We start from the raw sequence: 20,563 nt of genomic DNA, 5'->3' as shown, positions 1-20,563 counted from the left end.
ACCATAAGATGGTGACAAGGGAACGTCACCATCTAAAAATGGATAATTAACAATAGGAAATGAAAAATCATCTCTTTTATCATAAATTTTTGTATTAAGCTTCCCGTTTATGATATAGATATCAAGATCGAGGAAAGGGCAGTGGTCATTGTTATCATTAGCTTTATTTAAAGTAAGTTCTACAGGATAAATTTCTTTAGTATACATACTGAAGTCGTCATTATTTAGAGCCAATATATCATCCAAATATCTAAAAGTATTGTTAAATTTTTGTATCAAATGTTGTTTTGATGGGTCTTTGCTAATTTTAGTCATAAATTGTAACTCATAACAATACAAAAACAGGTCCGCAATAAGTGGTGCACAGTTAGTCCCCATTGGAATTCCAATAACTTGACGATATACGGAATCTCCAAAGCGAACAAAAATGTTATCAAGTAAAAATTCAAGTGCATAAATAGTATCAAAGCATGTCCAATTGACATAGTTCTTTTGTTTATTGCTACTAAAAAATGATCTAAAAGAGTTTGAACATATGTACTCGCATTCCGACTTTTTAAATGCCCAGTTAATTAGGGATGTGAATTTTTTCTTAATAAGAATATGAGGCAAAGTGGTATATAGGGTAGAAAAATCAAAACTTTGAACAGATTCAAAATCACCAATATATGCATGCAATTTATCAAGTACTTCCAACGAGTTTTTGACACTCCAAAAGTAATTAATTCCACTATTTTCAAAGGCCTTATTTGAACAATTTATTATCAGGTTTTTTATTGTACCAAGTGTACTAGTAAGTAAAACAGACAATTTAGTAGTTGAACAATGGCTGGAAGATGAAATAAATCTATATTTGTAAGGTTTTTTGTGCAGCTTCGGAAGCCAGTACATACTTGGGACTTTCATTGTGTTTGGTTCTGCTTGTAAAGAAGTAGCTAAAAGTTTATGTTTGTTACAGATGTCGTTTTCTGAAAATGAAGTCAGTTGGAATGTTGGTGAATTCGTGATTTCCTTTTGCAGAAGGCTACATTATGAAATCAAATCTTACTCAATTTACCTGCCTCCTTTTCCTAAAAAGATTTTTTTTCGAGAAGCTTTATACTTTTAATGACAAGAGGAACATGTAGAAAATATTTCAATGTGCCGTATAAATATATTCTTTAAATATCGTTAGTTCAGCTTGTTCAGAGCAGTAAAATCTAGATCTGTTGAAAGAGTCTTACCTCCACTTCAAAAGTGTCGCCATTTTCAAAATATTCTAATAATACTGGTTCTACAACCTTCAAAAACTCCTCTTGTGTCATCTCTGGTTCAACAGAATCAACAACATATTCATCCTAAAACACAAAATTTTTATTGAAAATCAATACATTCAAATCAGAAATTTTATTATATGCCATTTGTAAACTAAAGTTTGAGACTAATTCATATGTAATCGTTAGTTTTAGGAAATGCTGCATTCAAATACTTCTAAAATTTGAAATTTCAATTTTGCCACAATAAAAACATTGCAAATATTTCTGAATTTACAGTCGGAAAAAATGTGTTCATGGGACACAGATGATGCATTAGATTTATATCAAATGTGTATCAATTTTTGTTTGTGATATGACTAATTTATTCATTAAATTTATGTACACCTATATTAATGTGCTATGCAATATACTTTTCACTATTTTCAAGACGAGTTCTTAATGTTCACTAATGATTCAAATTTTCTAAACAACTACACCCGTCAGTATTCTACTTTTAACTACTGTGACTTGGCTTTTTGCTTCAATTGTATTCTTTTTAATGTATTGATCAATGTTGTTGCAAATAATTTGAAAAGTACTGGTAACCCATGTACAAAAACAAAACATAAATAAGATGATCAATATTTTCTCAAATGTGTCAAGGCTTTCAATCAATGTGCGTCGGACTTGTGCGTATGATAAATCTAGACACATTGATTCAGTCAACATTGTCACCTGATTGACGGCAGTGTAAACAACGGTTTTATATTTGAATAGTATTTGTAATCAAATATAACTTGATTATTACATAATCTAGGAGTAGGAGTACTTATATCAAGTTTACATGTAAAATTATCCACATGGGTGTTTCCCAATGAAAATGACCTTTGTTGACAAAATGCACATTTAAAAGCAACACGTTAGGGTAAATTAACAGCATCTGAAGGTATTATATCTTCATTACATGTGTTTTTAAATACCTGAGACTTAAAAAAAATAAAAATTTGTATGCATGTTTACCTGACTATCTGAGTCATAGTTAGGATCTTTTGCATCCCTACAACTACCGTCCTCAAATAATTCATCCCCTGGTGCACCCCAAGTGCCTTTACCTCCAGCACCACCTGTAAACAGACATTAAATTTAATTAAATGTATTAACAGACCACACTATTATTCTACTATCATGACCTACTAGACTTACATGTACAATGGAACAAACATATTCCGGAAATATTAAAAAATGCAGGACTTTTAAATGTCAGAGGTCAAAGTCAAAAGACAATGCTATCACAGTCTCATCTTGAATTTGTCACACTTCAAATTTTTTTCGTCAACTTAGGTGACAATAGGGTTTAGATATTATCGTATTTGTTATCAATATCGCTGTCACCAGAAAAGTTAACTTTTGTCTCAAATTAAAAAGCTATATGTTTCCACTAAAGACCAAGAACAAAGATGTAAAAAATAACTACTGATCACAATTCAGCCTTCAACAATGATCAAAACCCTAACCATACATGTATATAAAAAGCAATAATAGGACTTGAATAACCTCTGTTTTCTTATTTAATGTCTATGCACCTTTTCATAAACATGATTATGTAAAATAAAACAAGCAATAAAACTTATAATGTCCAATTGAGGAAATAAATAAATGATTTGATTTCACCGTTACACACTTTATCTCGACTATAAAATCTCTTTCTCTTTCACCGACTATACATGTTAATACAAGGTGTTGTATTCATTGAATCAACAGATCTTAAATTTTATAATAAAAAGTTTGTTTGTTTAATTGTCAAATTAATGTGCCATGTCGTTTAATTGCATAGCTACATGTACATGTAGCACCAAAGATTTAAAAATATCTTAGTGAAAAGAATTAAATATCATGAATATTGCAAAGATTAAACCTAAACATCAAATATAAATATATCATTCATAGTCTATAGTATTACTGAGGGAGTATTGACAATTGTCGATGTCCTGTTACCAAATCCAGTCTAGAAGTAATAGCCAGAAAAGTAGCTTATAAATACCACTTTGTAAACATATTGTGACATTTTAAACCTCAATTATACTATTAAAATAACAACAAGTGGGATAAACAAGAATTATTGATCAAAATAAAAGGATTAATTTTAAATCAGGCTATCAACTATATAAGAATGTTACATAAATAAGTTCAAGTTAGACTGATTGGGATATAGTTGCCATTAATATATGATCAAGTCACAAATATTCCATGAAACTTCATAATCAGAATGAGAAAAAAATAACAATAAACAATCTATAAGTTTATTATAAAATGTGTCCCAATTGGGATGCATGGTCACTTTTCTTGCAAAAAAATATAAGCATCAATATATATATTCTAAAAAGACATTTTGCATGAGATTTTGAATTTGGAGCAATTACAAAATTATAAGTTGAGGAGAGGCTTATCTTAAAATGAAACACTATAATATTAAGAGGGAGAATCAACTCTCTAATATTTAGGGGTACATAGTACGAGAAGATCTAATAAATACCTCTGCTTATATTTGATAGATCAGTTATATACTTTGTACCAATTGTATCATGGCATAAATCCCAAGATTTCAAAATGCACATGGGGGTTTTATAAGCAAGATGGCTGTCATTGTCTTACAAAATCTTTAAAGGGGTCTTCAAATTTATTTTGATATTGTTTATTTGCTTCTTCATACTTTTACAACACTAATACCAATGGTAAAATTATTTGTTTTGTTTTAAATTGTGGACAAAATGGCTATTTCAAAAATTTCCAATTAGGAACCTCCATGGGGGAAATCCCCCGCAAATAGTGACAGTTGGCAGGTATGTCATGGAGCACCTACATCTAAAGTATAGGGGTGACAAATCATTTGCATTTTGGTTATTTTTTACACAAATGTCTCAGTTTAGAATTTTTCTCTCTATAAATTAAACACCTAAACAAGTGTACTAAGTTTCAAGTTGATTGGACTTCAGCTTCATCAAAAACTACCTTGACCAAAAACTTTAACCTGAACGGACGCACAGACGAACGAAAGCATGAACGGAGCCACAGACCAGAAAACATAATGCCCCTCTACAATCGTAGGTGGGGCATAAAAAAATGTTCATCCTTAACTTTCCAGATCTTTTATGCACAGTGAAAAATCAGAGTTTGCGAAAAGTGGCAGTCCTCATGATTTTACCACCAAAATTTTGCATAGGACTGACACAATTTTAGTATTTTTCAATAGAAGTAATAGTGAGGAGGACCAGCATGTTTTCTGCAAGGACCACCATGGAAAAAAAGATTTCGCAAACTCTGAAAAATTGCATCATTTCTCTCAGTAGTAAACATTGATGAATAGATTTCGGTCAATACATGCATCATATTACGTTTTACATCAAAAGTCAATAATTTCAACTACATGTAAAACAGCTGTATGCATTCAATTATATCTATAAAGATCATCAAGATATTCAAACCACTTTTAAAGTCTGATTGATTGAAATTTAAACATGACTTTTATCTATAGAGATTACATGTGACATGGATATATATGGAACAAACATTAAACACCCAAAATCTAGACTAGGTCAATGTATTCACCACTAAGTAAAAATTGGTACAAGTAAGAAGTTTGTAGTCTTTTTCAACTTTAAATATGACAAACAACTGAAAAAGTTATTCTGACACAAGATTTGTTTTTGACAGACACAATTTCATACTGGTTGACAAATCAAACCACATCTTCTTGTTTTTATTTATGTAAACATGATAATGGTACTGATTTCAATAAACAGATGGCCTCTTTGTTATTTAAAATTAATTAGGGGGCACTCAATATGTAGATTCAATACAACATATAACTTCTTCTATTCATATCATTTAACAAATCAATGTCATACATAGCCCATAGGTACATGTACATATCTGACGTGCAAAACCAACTCTTACAAAAAAATCACTTTTTGACACATAAGCAAAATTTATAAAAATACAATTACTATTGAAACAAATTCACTGCACAGGGTAAATCTTTTTGGTTTTGTTAAGTACAGTTTTCACAAAACATTTATCTGACAATAACTTGAATTCTTATTCTAGTACAGGCTTACATATTTTTGGGGCTGATGCAATCTCTTTAGTTGACTCGATGCAGATTTCTGCATCGTACATTTACATTTCATGACAAAAACAACTTTCATCTCAAGTTTTAGTAATCAGGGAAGTGCAAAGGCATAAAAGTTATCATTCATTTCTAGCATACATGATCAAGTTTAAACTTACAACCCTTAGTTCAGTGCGTCACAAAGGGTGAGTCTGAAATTATTGTTTAAATAACATACATTGTACATGTACATTACTACCCTTTGCATGCTAGCTTCAGGGCACCAGAGTCATACTCATTACTGATTAATATAATCCAGTAGATACATAAACATGACACAAAAAAACGGCCTCCTTATTTAGTTATGACAAAATCTAGAAATGTTTATTTATCTTCTTATACTTTCATCTCTCTTTCTTTGAAAAATAATTTATCTTTCTGATTTTTTGTACATTTATTGTGCATACTTGCTTCACTGAGTGCAGTCTGAAAAGACCTCAGAGGTAGAACCCTGAACAGTTGGGGCAAATTTGGACACAATATTCACACTTGATACAGGTCTGAATTTGGATTGTAATTAAATATTTGACATATATTTAAGGTTTCTGACACAGAATAACTGTAGTTAACATGGTCAAAGAACTTGAATTGGTTATGTGATTTGAATTTACATTCATTTTTTTGCTTATGTGCAATACACTATGCTGATGCGAATAGACTCCCCCTTCCAGGCTTTTTAAAAAGAAAATTTGAAGAAAATTTTATTTTTACTTTCGGAAATCTTGGGATTTTTTTTTACCCCCCCCCTCTCCTTTTTCCAAAAAAAAAATTCTTTCCCTCAAGATATTCAGGCGGAAACCCAGTTGAAAAAGAACAAAAGAATCAAAGCTCTGTGTTAGAGAAGGCGATAAATGCTTACTGTAATGTAATGTTTACTACATTTTTTATAGCAACAAAATTTTTAAAAGTTAATAGAAACAAATAAAACGACAATTTTCTTCAATTACGAAGTGTTTTATTTTAAAAACACCATTTGCATAAGTTTTCAATTTATCTATTACATAGTAATGCACAACAATTATATATCAAGTTGACGACATGAGTATCTATCAAGCTGGATGAAGAAAATGCATAACCTCCGATTAAAAAAATTAATTTACCACGGACGGGGAACATATTGATCTATTAGTTCAGTAATTTACGTGTCTGCCCTGCCATTATGCGACTCAAGAAAAAATTCCAAAAAATGAGTAACAATTGTATCGAAAAGAGAAGATCGAGTGCACCTTTTTATGTTAGGGTTGGTTAGAGGTGTATATTTTGTCTTTAAAACGTACAAAGCAAGAGTATTTGATATATCATCTCGCTTCATATTCTATCATTTTTATATATTAAAGCTACAGGTTGACTTTATTACATAAAAAAATCACAGTACGAAAAGATGAAATATAATGGGTCAAGTGAAATACCTATCTAATGAATCACAAAAACAGAGTAGGTGTGTTTGAATAGCTATTTTTTTACTAAAAGTACTTGACAGTCTTTCAAGTTGGATGATGAAAATGCATATCTTCGAAAAAATCATTTGTTTTGTGTGTGATAACTAGAGTTTATAATCTTCAACCATTGACAATTTTTAGTCTGCCCTTCCACGAGGGGGGATAGGACCTTTATCGTGACTCCGGGATCGGGTGTTTTTAAGCTCGGGATTTCGGGATTGACCCTTTCGGGATCCGGGAATCCTTTTTTTCGGATTTCGGGACGTCGGGATTTACTTTATTTAAATTCGGGACCTCGGGATTTCGTTTTTTTAAGTCCGGGATTTCGGGATCAGGACCCCTCCTATCCCCCCTCTTCCACGAAATAATTAGAATTTTTTTAATAGCCACTAAATGCCTTGAAGTTACCTTCTCCTTATTTCTCACTTTCATAAAAACATGAAAGTTCCAAACTTTGTCTTAACACTATTTTGGCAGCAAGAATGAGAAATAAATGACAATGCCCCTTTCACCCCTCTAGGCTCTATTTACATTTCTAATATTTGTTTTCTTTAGTGACATAAAAAATGCATTACAGCAGTTAACCAACGTTTTGAAACTGTTATTTTGCAAAAAGTGAATATGTGGTATAATAAATTGTTTGTCACAAGAAAAATTGATTGATGTGTAATCAAAACAGAAGCACGTGTTTACCTTATTTACAATTTTCAAAACGAGGCTAGTTTGTTTACAAACACTGATGTGGTCGATATTTTTTTGCAATAAACCATTTATCCATAGTTTGCACCCGAATATTCTAGTTCCCTGAAATATTTCAGTAGTTTTGATTATCAATACCTTTTTTTGCTAGTCCTCGACCCAAGCCATCTCGAGAATTACGACTATTTTTTAGGCCACGAATGACCGATTTATTATTATTTGGTTTGATATTTGGTAACACTCCATTGCCAGGTTTTCCTTCTCCAGAGTTCTGTCGATGAAATCTTTTTGCTTTATGAACTAGTCTTATTTCTTTAGAAGGACTGTCAAGTGAGGAAACCATCTCATCTTCACCAATATTGCCATTGACTTCATCGTTTTCTATATCGACTTCGCCATTTTGGAGGAAATTTTCTTCAGAAATTACTCCGTTTGAAGTCATGTCACTCTCTGAAAAGTAAAATATGCAATCCTTAACTATCTATTTATATGCTTATCACAAGCAGATGGTTGCACAATTCGTATATTTTGCAAAATATGCTTACCTTCCTTCCTATGCTTTCACTTGTTTATCAGCTGTTATTGTGTTTAGCGCAGTTTGTCATGTGGTACGAATTCACAAATTTCATTGGCCGAAATTATAAGTAGCACTTTCTTAGTCAGGATACTGGCCTAGGGTGAATGTTTTTCTGTGAGCAACACATAAACTCAATCACCAATAATGAATTGATTGGAATTATTTAATACAAAAAAGTTAATACAACTAAAAATATGAAATTAAATAAATGCCATTCTCAATTTTATTGATTAACATTAACGCGTCTTGAGAAATTTTTCACATGTTCAATGTCCTTCAATTCACCATTGTTATTTTGAGACGTAATAAATTATAAAATGATAAGCCCATATTTTAAATAGAACGCATTGCATCATGTTTTAAAAAAGTGAATATGTCTAATGCAACGTACCGCCCTCAATTATTTACATGAACAGTATTGATGATTGATCACACTGGTCAGCGCTCAAGTTAATTAACAGATTAACTAGTATGGTGGCCGGTTAAGGCCATGATTTCGCGTTTTCGCGGTTTCGCCTTTCATATTCTATAGGGCGAAAACGCGAAGTCGAAAAGGAAGATATGTCCTATTTTCGGGTAGAACATTGTATTATATTGACGATTAATTCACTCTGTCTATTTCTTGAATAATGCATATCATTATATCCAGGAATTATTTGAATATTAAATATTAGTATTGGTGTTCTAGATGGATGTGTCCGGTGCCTATACATAATGCAAAACGAATTTACAGTATACTTTATATTTAAGAAAATTGTATCTGATTGAAATTTTATTTTGTGTCATTTGTCATTTGGTCATTTGTATTAATCGGATCATTAAATCATACCTTTACCCTGAATTATTATATTCAATATTTGTAATTTATCGTTGTGTCCATGTGTCCGGACACAAAATGCATATCAACTCATGATATTTTGCACCGGAACCGTGCCACTAATGCGAAACTCAGAAGGCGAAGTCGAAAACGAACCGATTTCGCGTTTTCAACTTCGCGTTTTCGACTTCGCTATTTCGCGATTTCGCGTTTTCGCGTTTTATTCTTTTCGCGATTTCGCCTTTTCGTGTTTACGCTTTTTCTCGATTTTTCGATTTCGCCTTTTTGCGTTTTCGCGATTTCGGCGCCTTTTCACCTTTTCGCGTTTTTACGATATTTTATAGCATAACATTTTAAATATAATTGGAGACAAGACTATAAAGTATAAGTCATTCAAATGATTGTCATATAAATTTCATATCTGTGACGTATTTTAAATATTTTCACAAATTAGACAATTTCTTTACATTCCTTGTTGACAATTACTTATTTCTTTTTTTTTTTATTATTATTATTATTATTATTATTATTATTATTATTATTATTATTATTATTATTATTATTATTATTATTATTATTACTGAACAAATTTAAAAACAGATGCATTTGTATAAAATGCCTTTGAGTATACAATTTGCTTGAAATCATATTTTTTACATTTTAAAATATATTTTGACCAGATTCAGTTTCTCTATTGGTTTTGTTAATCTGGTTTATATAGTAACACCACTGACCCTTTTGTAACTCCAATGACACAAAAGTATCATCATTGACAACAAATTTCAAATTTTACTTTAAGTACTGAACACAAAACAAAGACACCGAGCAAAAGAAAAGGAGGTAAACATAATTCTTAGATACAGTGTCATTGGTGTTACCAGCATACACAAGTTGTTGAAAACTTTGTACATGGAATACATGATATTGTTTAAACATTGTTAAATAAATTTTGTTTTTTCATAAATAATATGTGTCGCTTGTTAAACACGAAAGAAACACAAAAACGTGCTGAGTTTCATAATATATTCAGTGGTGTTACTAAACTGGTCAATGATGTTATTTTATCAAAGTGGTCTCACCATTGACAGTAACACCAATGATTTTCAGGTGAATTTTTAGATTTAGTTACAAAATAAGTGCTCCATTCCCTTATTTTATATGTTATTCCTGGTGCATATTTCTACGATCAATATAATTCATAATTCAAAGTTCCGGAAATGTTTAAAAAAAAAAGATTTTTATAAGGGTACACCATGGACACTATTTTGTGCATTTACGATATAGCTTTTACTAAATTTTAATTTTTTTTCACTAAACGTTTGTTTTCTTTTGCATAACATGCTTTATACAGGTAACATTGCTAAGGGAGAAACTATTGTAAATGCTGTAATCTTGAGAAAGATAACTCTTACCCGTGACGTCGCGTACGGTGTTGGTGATAATACGGGTTTTGCTTTCCAGTTCGCCTTGCATTTGTTAGAAGTTTCGGAATTGATAACTATATAAATGTATATATCAAAATATCAAAATGTGCGTAATTAAAAGTAGAAATGGAATATGCCTTAAAATCAATACTTTTATTAATTTTGTTACTCGAATGATCCCTAATAACACTGATTTTGAGCGTGTAGACAAGTAACACCGCGACATATGATCAGCGTTGCTTTGAAGTTATTCTTGTCAATTTTTAAACTTATTAAAAAAAAGTTGTACTCCTAGCAAGAGTAGTCTTTGGTGTTAATGGTGTATGTTTTATTTATGACGTCATCGTTAACTGGACGCGTCTGACCAGGACGAAAAGTTCACTTTGTTTTGTCAAGCCGAAAATTGAAAAAAAATATGGATAGGGGTGAAGTTAAGAGTGATTTTTACAGGTAATTCAAATAGATTATTCCGAAAATGATATATCTTTTTATTCCGTATATAATAAGGAAAAAAAAATAAAAAGTTGTGTTACAACATTTCAAAAGATCGTGGCAATATTAATGATTTTTTGAAATTTGTATTTCTGTCACAAAACCCAAATCTTGCATATTTTTTGGAGCTCTTTAAAATTCGAACGAATGCTGCAGATCCAAACCACAATTTACATATCCAACCTTCCTGTGTCAAAATTATACAATAAATATACAACTTTTTATGTCTTCAATTAGTAAGTATTGTTTAAATTATGTCCTAAATTGTTCATTTTATTAAATCCGTTGAAATGTCACACTCGCAGTTTTCTGACGTTTTGGCGTATTTGTAAAGTGTCTTATGAAAAGTAATAGGCAGTTGCTGTCTTTTCTACGATATGAAATTTTATTCAAACGTGAAAACTTTTTTTTTAAGTGTATGAAAAAAAATTGTGTCGAAGTTTTAAGAGAAAATATTAAAAAAAAAATAAACGCGATCTTTTTGTTTTTGTCTAGTCAAAATGTCACAAAACGCCGTTTTTTACATTTTTGTTACAAGTATGATAAGTCGTATTATACAGTTTTGGAGGGGGGGGGGGGGGGGATTTGAAATTATAATAGCACAAAAAATACTATATAACATTAAAATCTACTGTACAGGGATTTTTTTGAACCCATTTTCGATCACATGTCGGAAGTATTAACGACACAGTCAGCGACTACTTTTGTCTAGTCATAATGTCACACCATGCTTTTTTACTTGTTTTGACGTTACGTTCTGTAAAACTTGACATGTAGTGCCTAACGTCGAAAATTGCGGAAGCCTTTACGTGCCATGCTAATTAACTTTTTCCAATTTGATATAACGAATTATGAATTTGATATAACAGATTATGAATTTGATATAACAAATTATGAATTTGATATAACAAATTATAAATTTGATATAACAGATTATATATTTGGTATAGAATAGAATATGGTATAACAAATTATCAATTTGAGATAACAGATTATCAATTTGATATAACAAATTATCAATTAGAAATAACAAATTGTCAATTTGATTTAACAAATTGTGAATTTCTCTACCAATAGTATGATTTAATTATAATAATGAGATTGGTTGAAACATTGCGTAACCCAAATTGGCGCATTTTTTTGTTTATTGATTCATTGTTTATCATATGTCATTGAATGCTTATTCAAAACTTTTTTAACACGTTTAATGTTTCTGAAATCCTCTCCCTCCCTTTTTATCTATTATTTGAGGTAGTTTGGGGGACTAGTTTGAATGTTCTCTATTCAGTACATGGGACCTGGTGTCTGAGAACGAACGATTAAAATAGAAAAAGGATCAATTTATATTGCACATTTTCAAATCAGAAAGAATGGATAGTGTGTTTCTAGGGACATAGGAACATGAAAGGATAAAAAAAATGCTGGCATGCTTCTTTATCAATTTCGATGGATTAATAAAACATCCTTAAGTTAATCCTTGCATTTTTCTTTATATATTTGTTTCAATATCTATTTTGTTTGCACACTTTTCATTAAAAAACAAAGACCCATGCGCGAGATCTGGAAGAGAAAACCCATGCACAATCAGTACAATACTGTTGATAAAGTTGCAGTAGGAACTGATTTTTCTCTTTATCTTGTCTAGATTGTGGTGCACATTCGCCTATACATTGTATTTTTATATATGTTGTTGTTTGCAATTTGATGATAGTATCAAGAAAAACGTAAATAGCTGAGTGACAACTATAGAACTACTTTTATTTCCATGATGAACCAAAGTGAACATATATCGTCGCTGGGCTTCTAAAATGTCGTATATGACTTTTTTGGCTAAAAATACTTTTTGACACCAATAGTCTGGGCGGGAGGAAATCTTTGTTATCACAAAATAGCATACAATTAGACCAATCAAAATGTGTGAAATAAGGCATATTACAAAATTGCCAATGTCAGTTGTTTGTAAAGTTTGCTTCCAAAATGTTGTATGAAAACTTGAAAATCGTTGTAGAATGGTTTTGGGAAAAAAATAATTGTACATTTCTTTATTTCTGTAAAAAATAATTTAAGTTCTTGGTTAATCCAGAAATGTCAACGTTTTTATTTCACTGCTATTTACAAAAATGTTCAAGTTCACATACGACATTTTGGAAGCATGCATTTTGCCAAAATTTTCAAAGCCTGTTTGTGAGAATTTTTTTTCTTGAAAAAATCGTAATTTACAACATTTTTGAAGCCCAGCGACGATATATACATACAACTTTAATATTAAACCAGCATAAATTAATGCTCGTGGTTTTAGTATTATTCAACTAGGAAAGTTTTCGCTAAAATGGGCTATCGAAAATACAGCTGAACGGATTAATCCTGCGCTAAAATGGGCTCTAATGTCTGCGCTAAAATGCCCCCTAGTAGTTTTGCGCTAAAATTATCTGCGCCCATCTGTTTTCTTGTTCATAGTTGAGATTAAATTTCTTTTTGTTTATGAAATTGGCAAATTTTATTAAATTAATTTTATTGTGGTTAATTTGAATTTTCTTTCAACTGTTGATTCTTTTACCATTTAATACAGGCGATGAAACAAACGATTCAACTAATAAAAATTTTTTCGGAAATTATCAAAAGCGGATAAAAGAATAAGCCCTTGTCATGCACCATTTGCGAGTATGATGGTCTTGTGAAACAATAATAGTCCGTCGGAAGGGGGCGATAAATGACTGACCCGTGTTTTATTAAGAAAGAGCAATATCTCTTGCACATAAAAGTCACCCTTTTAGATTTCGAAAAGAGCAGGCTAAGGCTACAAGGAAGCATTCGCACCCTCAAAGTGGAAACGGATTAATATAAGTTGTAATAACTTGTTTCCCAATCCATTATAAATAAATATGTTTAAACTAAAAGAAAAAGCAGCAGAAAAGACAGTGGTTTAAACTTTTTGTTTTAAATATCCTGTTTCAATCAAAAGAAAGAGAAAATATCTTTGCTCCGAGGGGATAGTAATGTAAATGAATATTATTTTTCCGTTTTAATTTAACTGTACTTAAAAAAAAATATGTGCCGCTTTTGCATTTCGGTTCTATGCGTAGCAAGTCAAGCAAACCGCTCATATAAATTATGCTGTATAATTGAGCTGCACGAAATAAAAAAAAGTACGACGTTATTTATATATAATCTTTATTGCAAAATTACACCCATGAGGGTCAAGCAATACAATCAAACAATAATTTTATACTATACAATGCAATACAGTGAAATACAATGTAATACAATGAAATACAAAATAATACAAAAGAACATTAGAGTTCAATTATAAATGTATGTAAAAAAATTTATACAATGCATGAAAAACAACGTCAAAATAACGTTACCAAAACTAACACCAACACCGTACGCGACGTCCTACCAATTTGTCTTTTGGTTACACCATTGACTTAAATCATGAGACTTTTTTTTTTTGGTCAATTATTTTATTATAAAACCAACAAACACCTCCCAAATTATTAAAAAATGTTTGTATGAATCAAAATGCAATAAAAAGTGATAAGTCCTGATAAAAATGATTTGAATAATAGTCCTATTTCAGGTCTGAAAGGATATATATGTATCACAAAACATTCATATCTAACATATGCAAGTGTTATTTTGATATATTTTGATAAGTTTTCATGTCTTTGACTTCAAAAAACCAAATAACATAGTTTTGTATGCTTTATTGATAATGACCCTTAATTAGTTATCAAAGGTACGTACCAGGCTTATAATTTAGTACGCCATGCAGACGCGCGTTTCGTCTACATAAGACTCGTCAGTGACGCTCATATCAAATTATTTAGAAAGCAAAACAAGTACAAAGTTGAAAAGCATTGAGGATCCAAAATTCCAAAAAGTGGTGCCAAATACGGTTAAGGTAATTAAACGTCTTGCAAGAATCATCCGGCACGTTCAAATTGAAAAATAAAAATGAAAATGAGTAAATATTCTTGTCAACGGGGACAATCATTGAATAGATTCTGTGTCCTAATGATTTAAAGCAAATTTCTCCGATTGCGACCATCAGTTCCAAAATAACAGAATAACGCATTAACATGTATCTGTTGAACAGATACATGTTATGTTCAGGTCGAGTATGTTAAAAAGATACTAGTCGAAAGAAGGTAAGCTTTCATGTGTTGGTCATACCTGAAAACTTTTACAAAGAAGTATATTATCATTTGGAAGTTCCAATGCTTCATAATAGAAGTGGATTATTCCTTAGAGCCCTAATGGGGACCAAAACAACAGTAAAAATATCGTCAACAGGTCAATCCATTATTTTGATTCGTTGTTACACTGCATAGCTAGGCAATAAAATCTTCAAATATTCTCGTACTCCTCTATGCTGGTTATCATCTTTTTTCAACCCCAGTCCAAAACCAGATAATCTACCCATGCGATGCATGCGATAAACCTGTGACATGGGATGATCGAGGTATTGTTGCGAGACTTGCAATCAATGGTACCACATAAACTGTCAATCAATGCATAGAGGGTCATACGATATTTTGGCAAATAATAGTACACTAGATTGGGATTGTGTCTTGTGTGAATTCCCAAACTATTCAACCTGTGGTATGACTTGTCATTCAGTATGCCAAACTAATATAGCATACTATTATATAAAGATAATTCATTGAAAATTCACCTACTGACTGAAATGTATTCAATAAGTCCAAGACCTGATAGATCAAGTAGGAATTATTATATGAAAACAGAAAAATACAAAACCATTAAGAAAACTAAATGTTAATCTCATGTCAATAAAAAAGTCAATGCCAAGCTAAAAATTTATAGAGAGCACACTTTTAGAAATCGTAATAGAATCTGAAAATTGGATTGACTCTTCTATATATAATAGATTCACAGATTTTAGATATACCAGAATGCCAGAAAGCTATGTGGAGGACGTTTACTTATTGCCTTTTAGGATACATATACAAGTTTACCTCATGAGAAATTATCTGGTATAAAATAGAACTGGACGGACTGAAAACTATACATACATCATCGTTTTACAAAGACAGAAAATGAAATTGGCTTTTTGGAATCCAAAAGTAATACCGACCAAACAGCAAGTATAAAAAAATACATCATTGTTTTAGGTGGCGATTTCGATCTTCCTGGATGGGTCCGGAAAGCAAAATTACTAAAAATAACACACAACATGTTGGAATACATCAAAGATTCGGAGATATACTGAATTACAATTCACTTGTTGAAGAACCAATAAGGCATACACAAACACGTAACTTGCTGATAACTAATCAATCTTATAGTTTTACAAGGATGAAAACGAATAAAATATTAAAAATACAGAACTCTGAGAAAAATTCAAAACGGAAAGTCCCTAATCAAAAGGCAAACTGAAAAGCTTAAGCACATCAAACGAATGGACAACAACTGTCATATTCCTGACTTGGTAAGGCAATGTAGGGGTATATGATCATGACGTCGTCTATGTCGAAATAAGAGTTATTCCTTCAAGAAAAAGCAAGCAACAAGAAAATCCTCTATACAGCAAATCAAATTGGGATAGAAATTATATCATAATAAAGAAATTGTAACAAAGACAACAAGCAATAGTAACTTCAACGAAATATAGATAGTATTTAAAACAAGTTTAAAGAAAAGTGTTAATTGAATTATCCCACACAAACAGACAACAACAAAGGACAGCGCTAGCCTACCGTGGATATCCAGAGATCTCAAACTACTCATTCAATGAAAATGATTGGCTATATAACAAAAACCTCATGACAAAGGAGACGCTGAGGAATATCAAACACTCAAGCGCCACGTACAACAAGGCAAGAGGAGGTCATATACAGGCAGTATGTGGAAATCATTGTAACACCACAAGAAAATAACATCATGAAAAATCGGTGCTGTATAAAGATATTCTATACATTCTCACAGAACAAAAGAAGGACAGAAATGAAGTATTTTAGTACTATTGAAAAGACGGTCTACTCCATGCAGTGACGTTTGATAAAGCCAAAACGTAACCAACAGGTCCAGTCTTTTTTTTCTAAGTTTTTCAAATCAGGAATTCTAAGATAGATGTGGATCTTTTAATAAAAATTATTCATCTATGCCAGAAGTAAATATATCAGATAACCGAATGACATACTGAAAATAGAGGTAACATTAATTAATTGTTACCCTCTGAATCCTGTGTTTAAGTAAAATCATATCCTCATATTAAGCATGAAAACTTTAGAAGTCAAATACAAACTATGACAATGCCATGAAAAAAACTAAAAGCGACGAAAAGTCATACATCAGTTCACAAAACACAACATAGGGAGGTAAAACTGCGTTACATGAGCCATATAAAATTGCAGTGGCGGATCCAGGGGGAGGGTTGCGGGGGTTGGAACCCCCCGTTTTTTAGACGATCAATGCATTTGAATGGGGACATATAGTTGGAACCCCCCTTTGTCCTGGCTATGTATATTCAATACATATTTAGAGAAATTATACGTATATACCTTGGCATATTAACTTTTGTAAGCAGAATGTTGTTAACTGTAATTTATCAAGTTAGTTGTTCTTCGATCAATCATATTGTTAATTGTTCATAATTCATTAGGAAAAATCAGTTGCAGAAGACTGCGTAAAAGGTTCATATTTTACAAAAGATATAACGCCACATATTACATAATACACTGTACAAGTATTAAATTTTACTACATTGTCATAAATCAAGACACTATATAGACAACATTTCTTTAACTTAAATTATGATCTTTTCTTCTAGCTTTTAGATACAAATTGATCACTTACAAAAAATAATATTCATAATGCATACATTTTGCATAAAAAGGCACATTTTCACGTTTGGGTAGTTGATATGATAGGGAGGTATAAGATTCTGACTTCAATCCTCTATAGTGATAAAGTTTGTATTTAAAAAAAAAATGTTTGTTTTCAACGCAATCAACATGACTTTGTTCGGGGTTTGTTTCACATTGCACACATATATGCCAATCATTTTGTATGCATATTGGTACTATATACACTACTATTCCCCATGCTCAGTTGAAAGATCGACTTCAACATCTCATTTAACAGAGCTTTTTCTATAAAAATGGGAATCGTAGATACAAATTTCTTGTTTTGGGTTACAATAATTCATTTTGTGAAGAACCACACTGAATCTACCAGAAAATATACTGAAGATGATATATCAAAATGCTGGACTTTTTGGTCGACAATATATTTGTTGAGTTTGGAGGATTGATACTTCAACAGACAGTTGATATTCAAATGGATACTTATTGTCCACCTCTACTGGCCGATTTGTTTTTGTACTCGTTTAACGCAGAATTCATTCATATTTCAGCCAATACTTACATCTCATATATCCCAGTGAACTTGAAATTAAGTATACAACTGCAGATCATGACTAGAAGGACTGCTTCATACCTTGATATTTTCCTCATTATTGTCACAGATGGACGACTTCACACAAAAATCTATGCTAAACAGGACGATTTCAACTTCCCGATTATCAATTTCCCATTTCTCAGTAGTAACCTACCTCTGCCCCTTCGTATGGTGTTTATATATCTCAGTTGATACGTTATGCTCGTGCTTGTTCACACTATACGGACTTCATATACAGGAGTGTGCTCCTAACGCAGAAGCTGATACAACATAGTTATGAGGAGAAAAAATTAAAAATGACACTCCGTAAATGTTATGGACACCATCACGAATTGGTTGATCCATATGATGTCTTTGTCCAAACTAACTAAGGATGTTTTTACCACGTGTTAGATTGTGGTTTGCCATTACGTCGTCTGATCTTTTAGGTACCGAATGTGACTGTTTTGCTGGGTGTGAATTGGCATTGCTATAAGACGTGTCACGGTATTTTGCTATCCAAAATCATGTATTTAGTTTTGATGTAATATTTGTTATTCTCATCAGATTTTGTCAAATCTCTTTTATTTGTAGTTGTAAAACTGATTTTTTTTTCTGTTTTATTAATCACCCAGTCCATTTATAAGATTTTAGTTTGGGTCAACTAAATTTATACGATGTACATGTATTTGGTTTACAGTTTGATTTAGAAGAAATACCGACATAGCTAGGTAATAAAGTACTACCACAATTTTATATTAATAAGTATTGTAATTTTCATTGTTCTTTTTTATGTGCTGATTTAGGTTGTTTTACGTATTTGTTTTTATGCTGTAGTTAGTCACCTCTTCGGTGTAATTATGTATCTATTATAGAGTCATTTTTATAAATTTACTGCTTGCAAAAGTCTGAATTATTCTAGATTCTAATGATTTTCTAAGCCCAAGCAGATAACCTTAGTCGTATTTGACACAATTTTTTTTAACTTTTGGTTCACAATGCTCTTTAACTTTGTACTTGTTTTGGCTTTATAACTTTTTTTATTTGAGCGTCACTGGTGAGTCTTCGTGGACAAGGCGCGCGTCAGGTGTGTTAAATTATAGGCCTGGTGCCTTTTGATAGCTATTATTTGTGTGTTTCTCTGTCCTGTATGTTCTCCCATTTATTTGTATTGTAGTCATGTCATGTAATGTTGTCGTTTTAATGTTATATTTAACATTGCCATAAAAGCGAGAGGTTTGGCTAGCCACAAAACCAGACTCAACCCACCATTTTTTCTTAAAATGTCCTGTACCAAGTCAGTAAAATTGCCATTGTTATATTATAGTTCTTTTCTGTGTGTGTTGCATTTTAGTGTTGTGTTTCTGTTGTGTCGTTCTTCTCCTCTTATATTTGATGTGTTTCCCTCAGTTTTAGTTTGCAACCCGGATTTTTTTCATCTCAATCGATTAATGAATGTCGAGCAGCGGTAAACTACTGTTGCCTTTATGTATAGGCATAACTTGAAAGGTTAAAGTCTTTCATAACTCTTTTAAGCAACTTTGGAAGAGCGAAGAAATACCAACAGACTGACGGAAGAGACTCAAACTTCAGGTCCCATAGAAAGGATAACTAGAACACGGTGACACCTGTAGAAAAAACAGCTTTATTATCTTTTCAGAGGGAAAGTCTTCTACAGAATAATCATCAACATAATAAGAAATGCTATTGACAAAAGTTTCAACGGGAGGAACTTGTAAGCTGAATGGCTTCAAAGAGGTAAAAAATAATTATCTGTAAAAATTTAATAGGCTTATAAATCAGATGCTATATAAAACATATCTTCAACCTTTAGGATCAATAGTAGAGTAGTACATAGATTGGGACATACCCCTATTTATCTATCCATATTAACAAACTTTAAAAAGGCGTTTGAAAGTGTACATCGAGAAACCTTGATAAAATTGTGGCACATTAGTTAATTCCTTGTAAATTCTAGGTCAAATGCTAGGATTGTACAAACATTGTATTATCCATCGATTGCGCACTTAACGCCAGGAAATTAAACACGCACAATGGTACGGTTCCACGTTAAACTTAAATCATGTGTCATGCCAGGCTTTTTTCTGCAGCAGATTATATTTGGCACAACTTTTTTGGAATTTTGGATCCTCAATGCTCTTCAACTTTATAAATATGTTGATATGAGCGTCACTGATGAGTCTTATGTAGACGAAACGCGCGTCTGGCGTACTAAATTATAATCCTGGTACCTTTGATAACTATTTACACCACTGGGTCGATGCCACTGCTGGTGGACGTTCCGTCCACG

At 31.7% G+C, this 20,563-nt stretch overlaps 1 protein-coding gene across 1 annotated transcript in view; it reads right to left on the bottom strand.

Annotated features, from left to right (window-relative positions):
• The window catches only part of LOC139520447 (programmed cell death protein 4-like), a gene marked incomplete in the record, with an annotated part of 11,805 nt that extends 3,569 nt beyond the window's left edge, over positions 1–8,236 (bottom strand). The window contains 4 exon segments of the mRNA XM_071313054.1: positions 1,224–1,337; positions 2,256–2,359; positions 7,680–7,991; positions 8,087–8,236. Coding sequence (XP_071169155.1) covers positions 1,224–1,337; positions 2,256–2,359; positions 7,680–7,983 — 522 coding nt within the window.
• Positions 8,237–20,563: the final 12,327 nt, after the last annotated feature.

The sequence above is a fragment of the Mytilus edulis genome, chromosome 4, assembly GCF_963676685.1.
Source record: "Mytilus edulis chromosome 4, xbMytEdul2.2, whole genome shotgun sequence".
Classification (NCBI taxonomy): Eukaryota; Metazoa; Mollusca; class Bivalvia; order Mytilida; family Mytilidae; genus Mytilus; species Mytilus edulis.
Note: the sequence above shows the minus strand (reverse complement) of the source record. Positions and strands in the feature narration are given on the sequence as shown.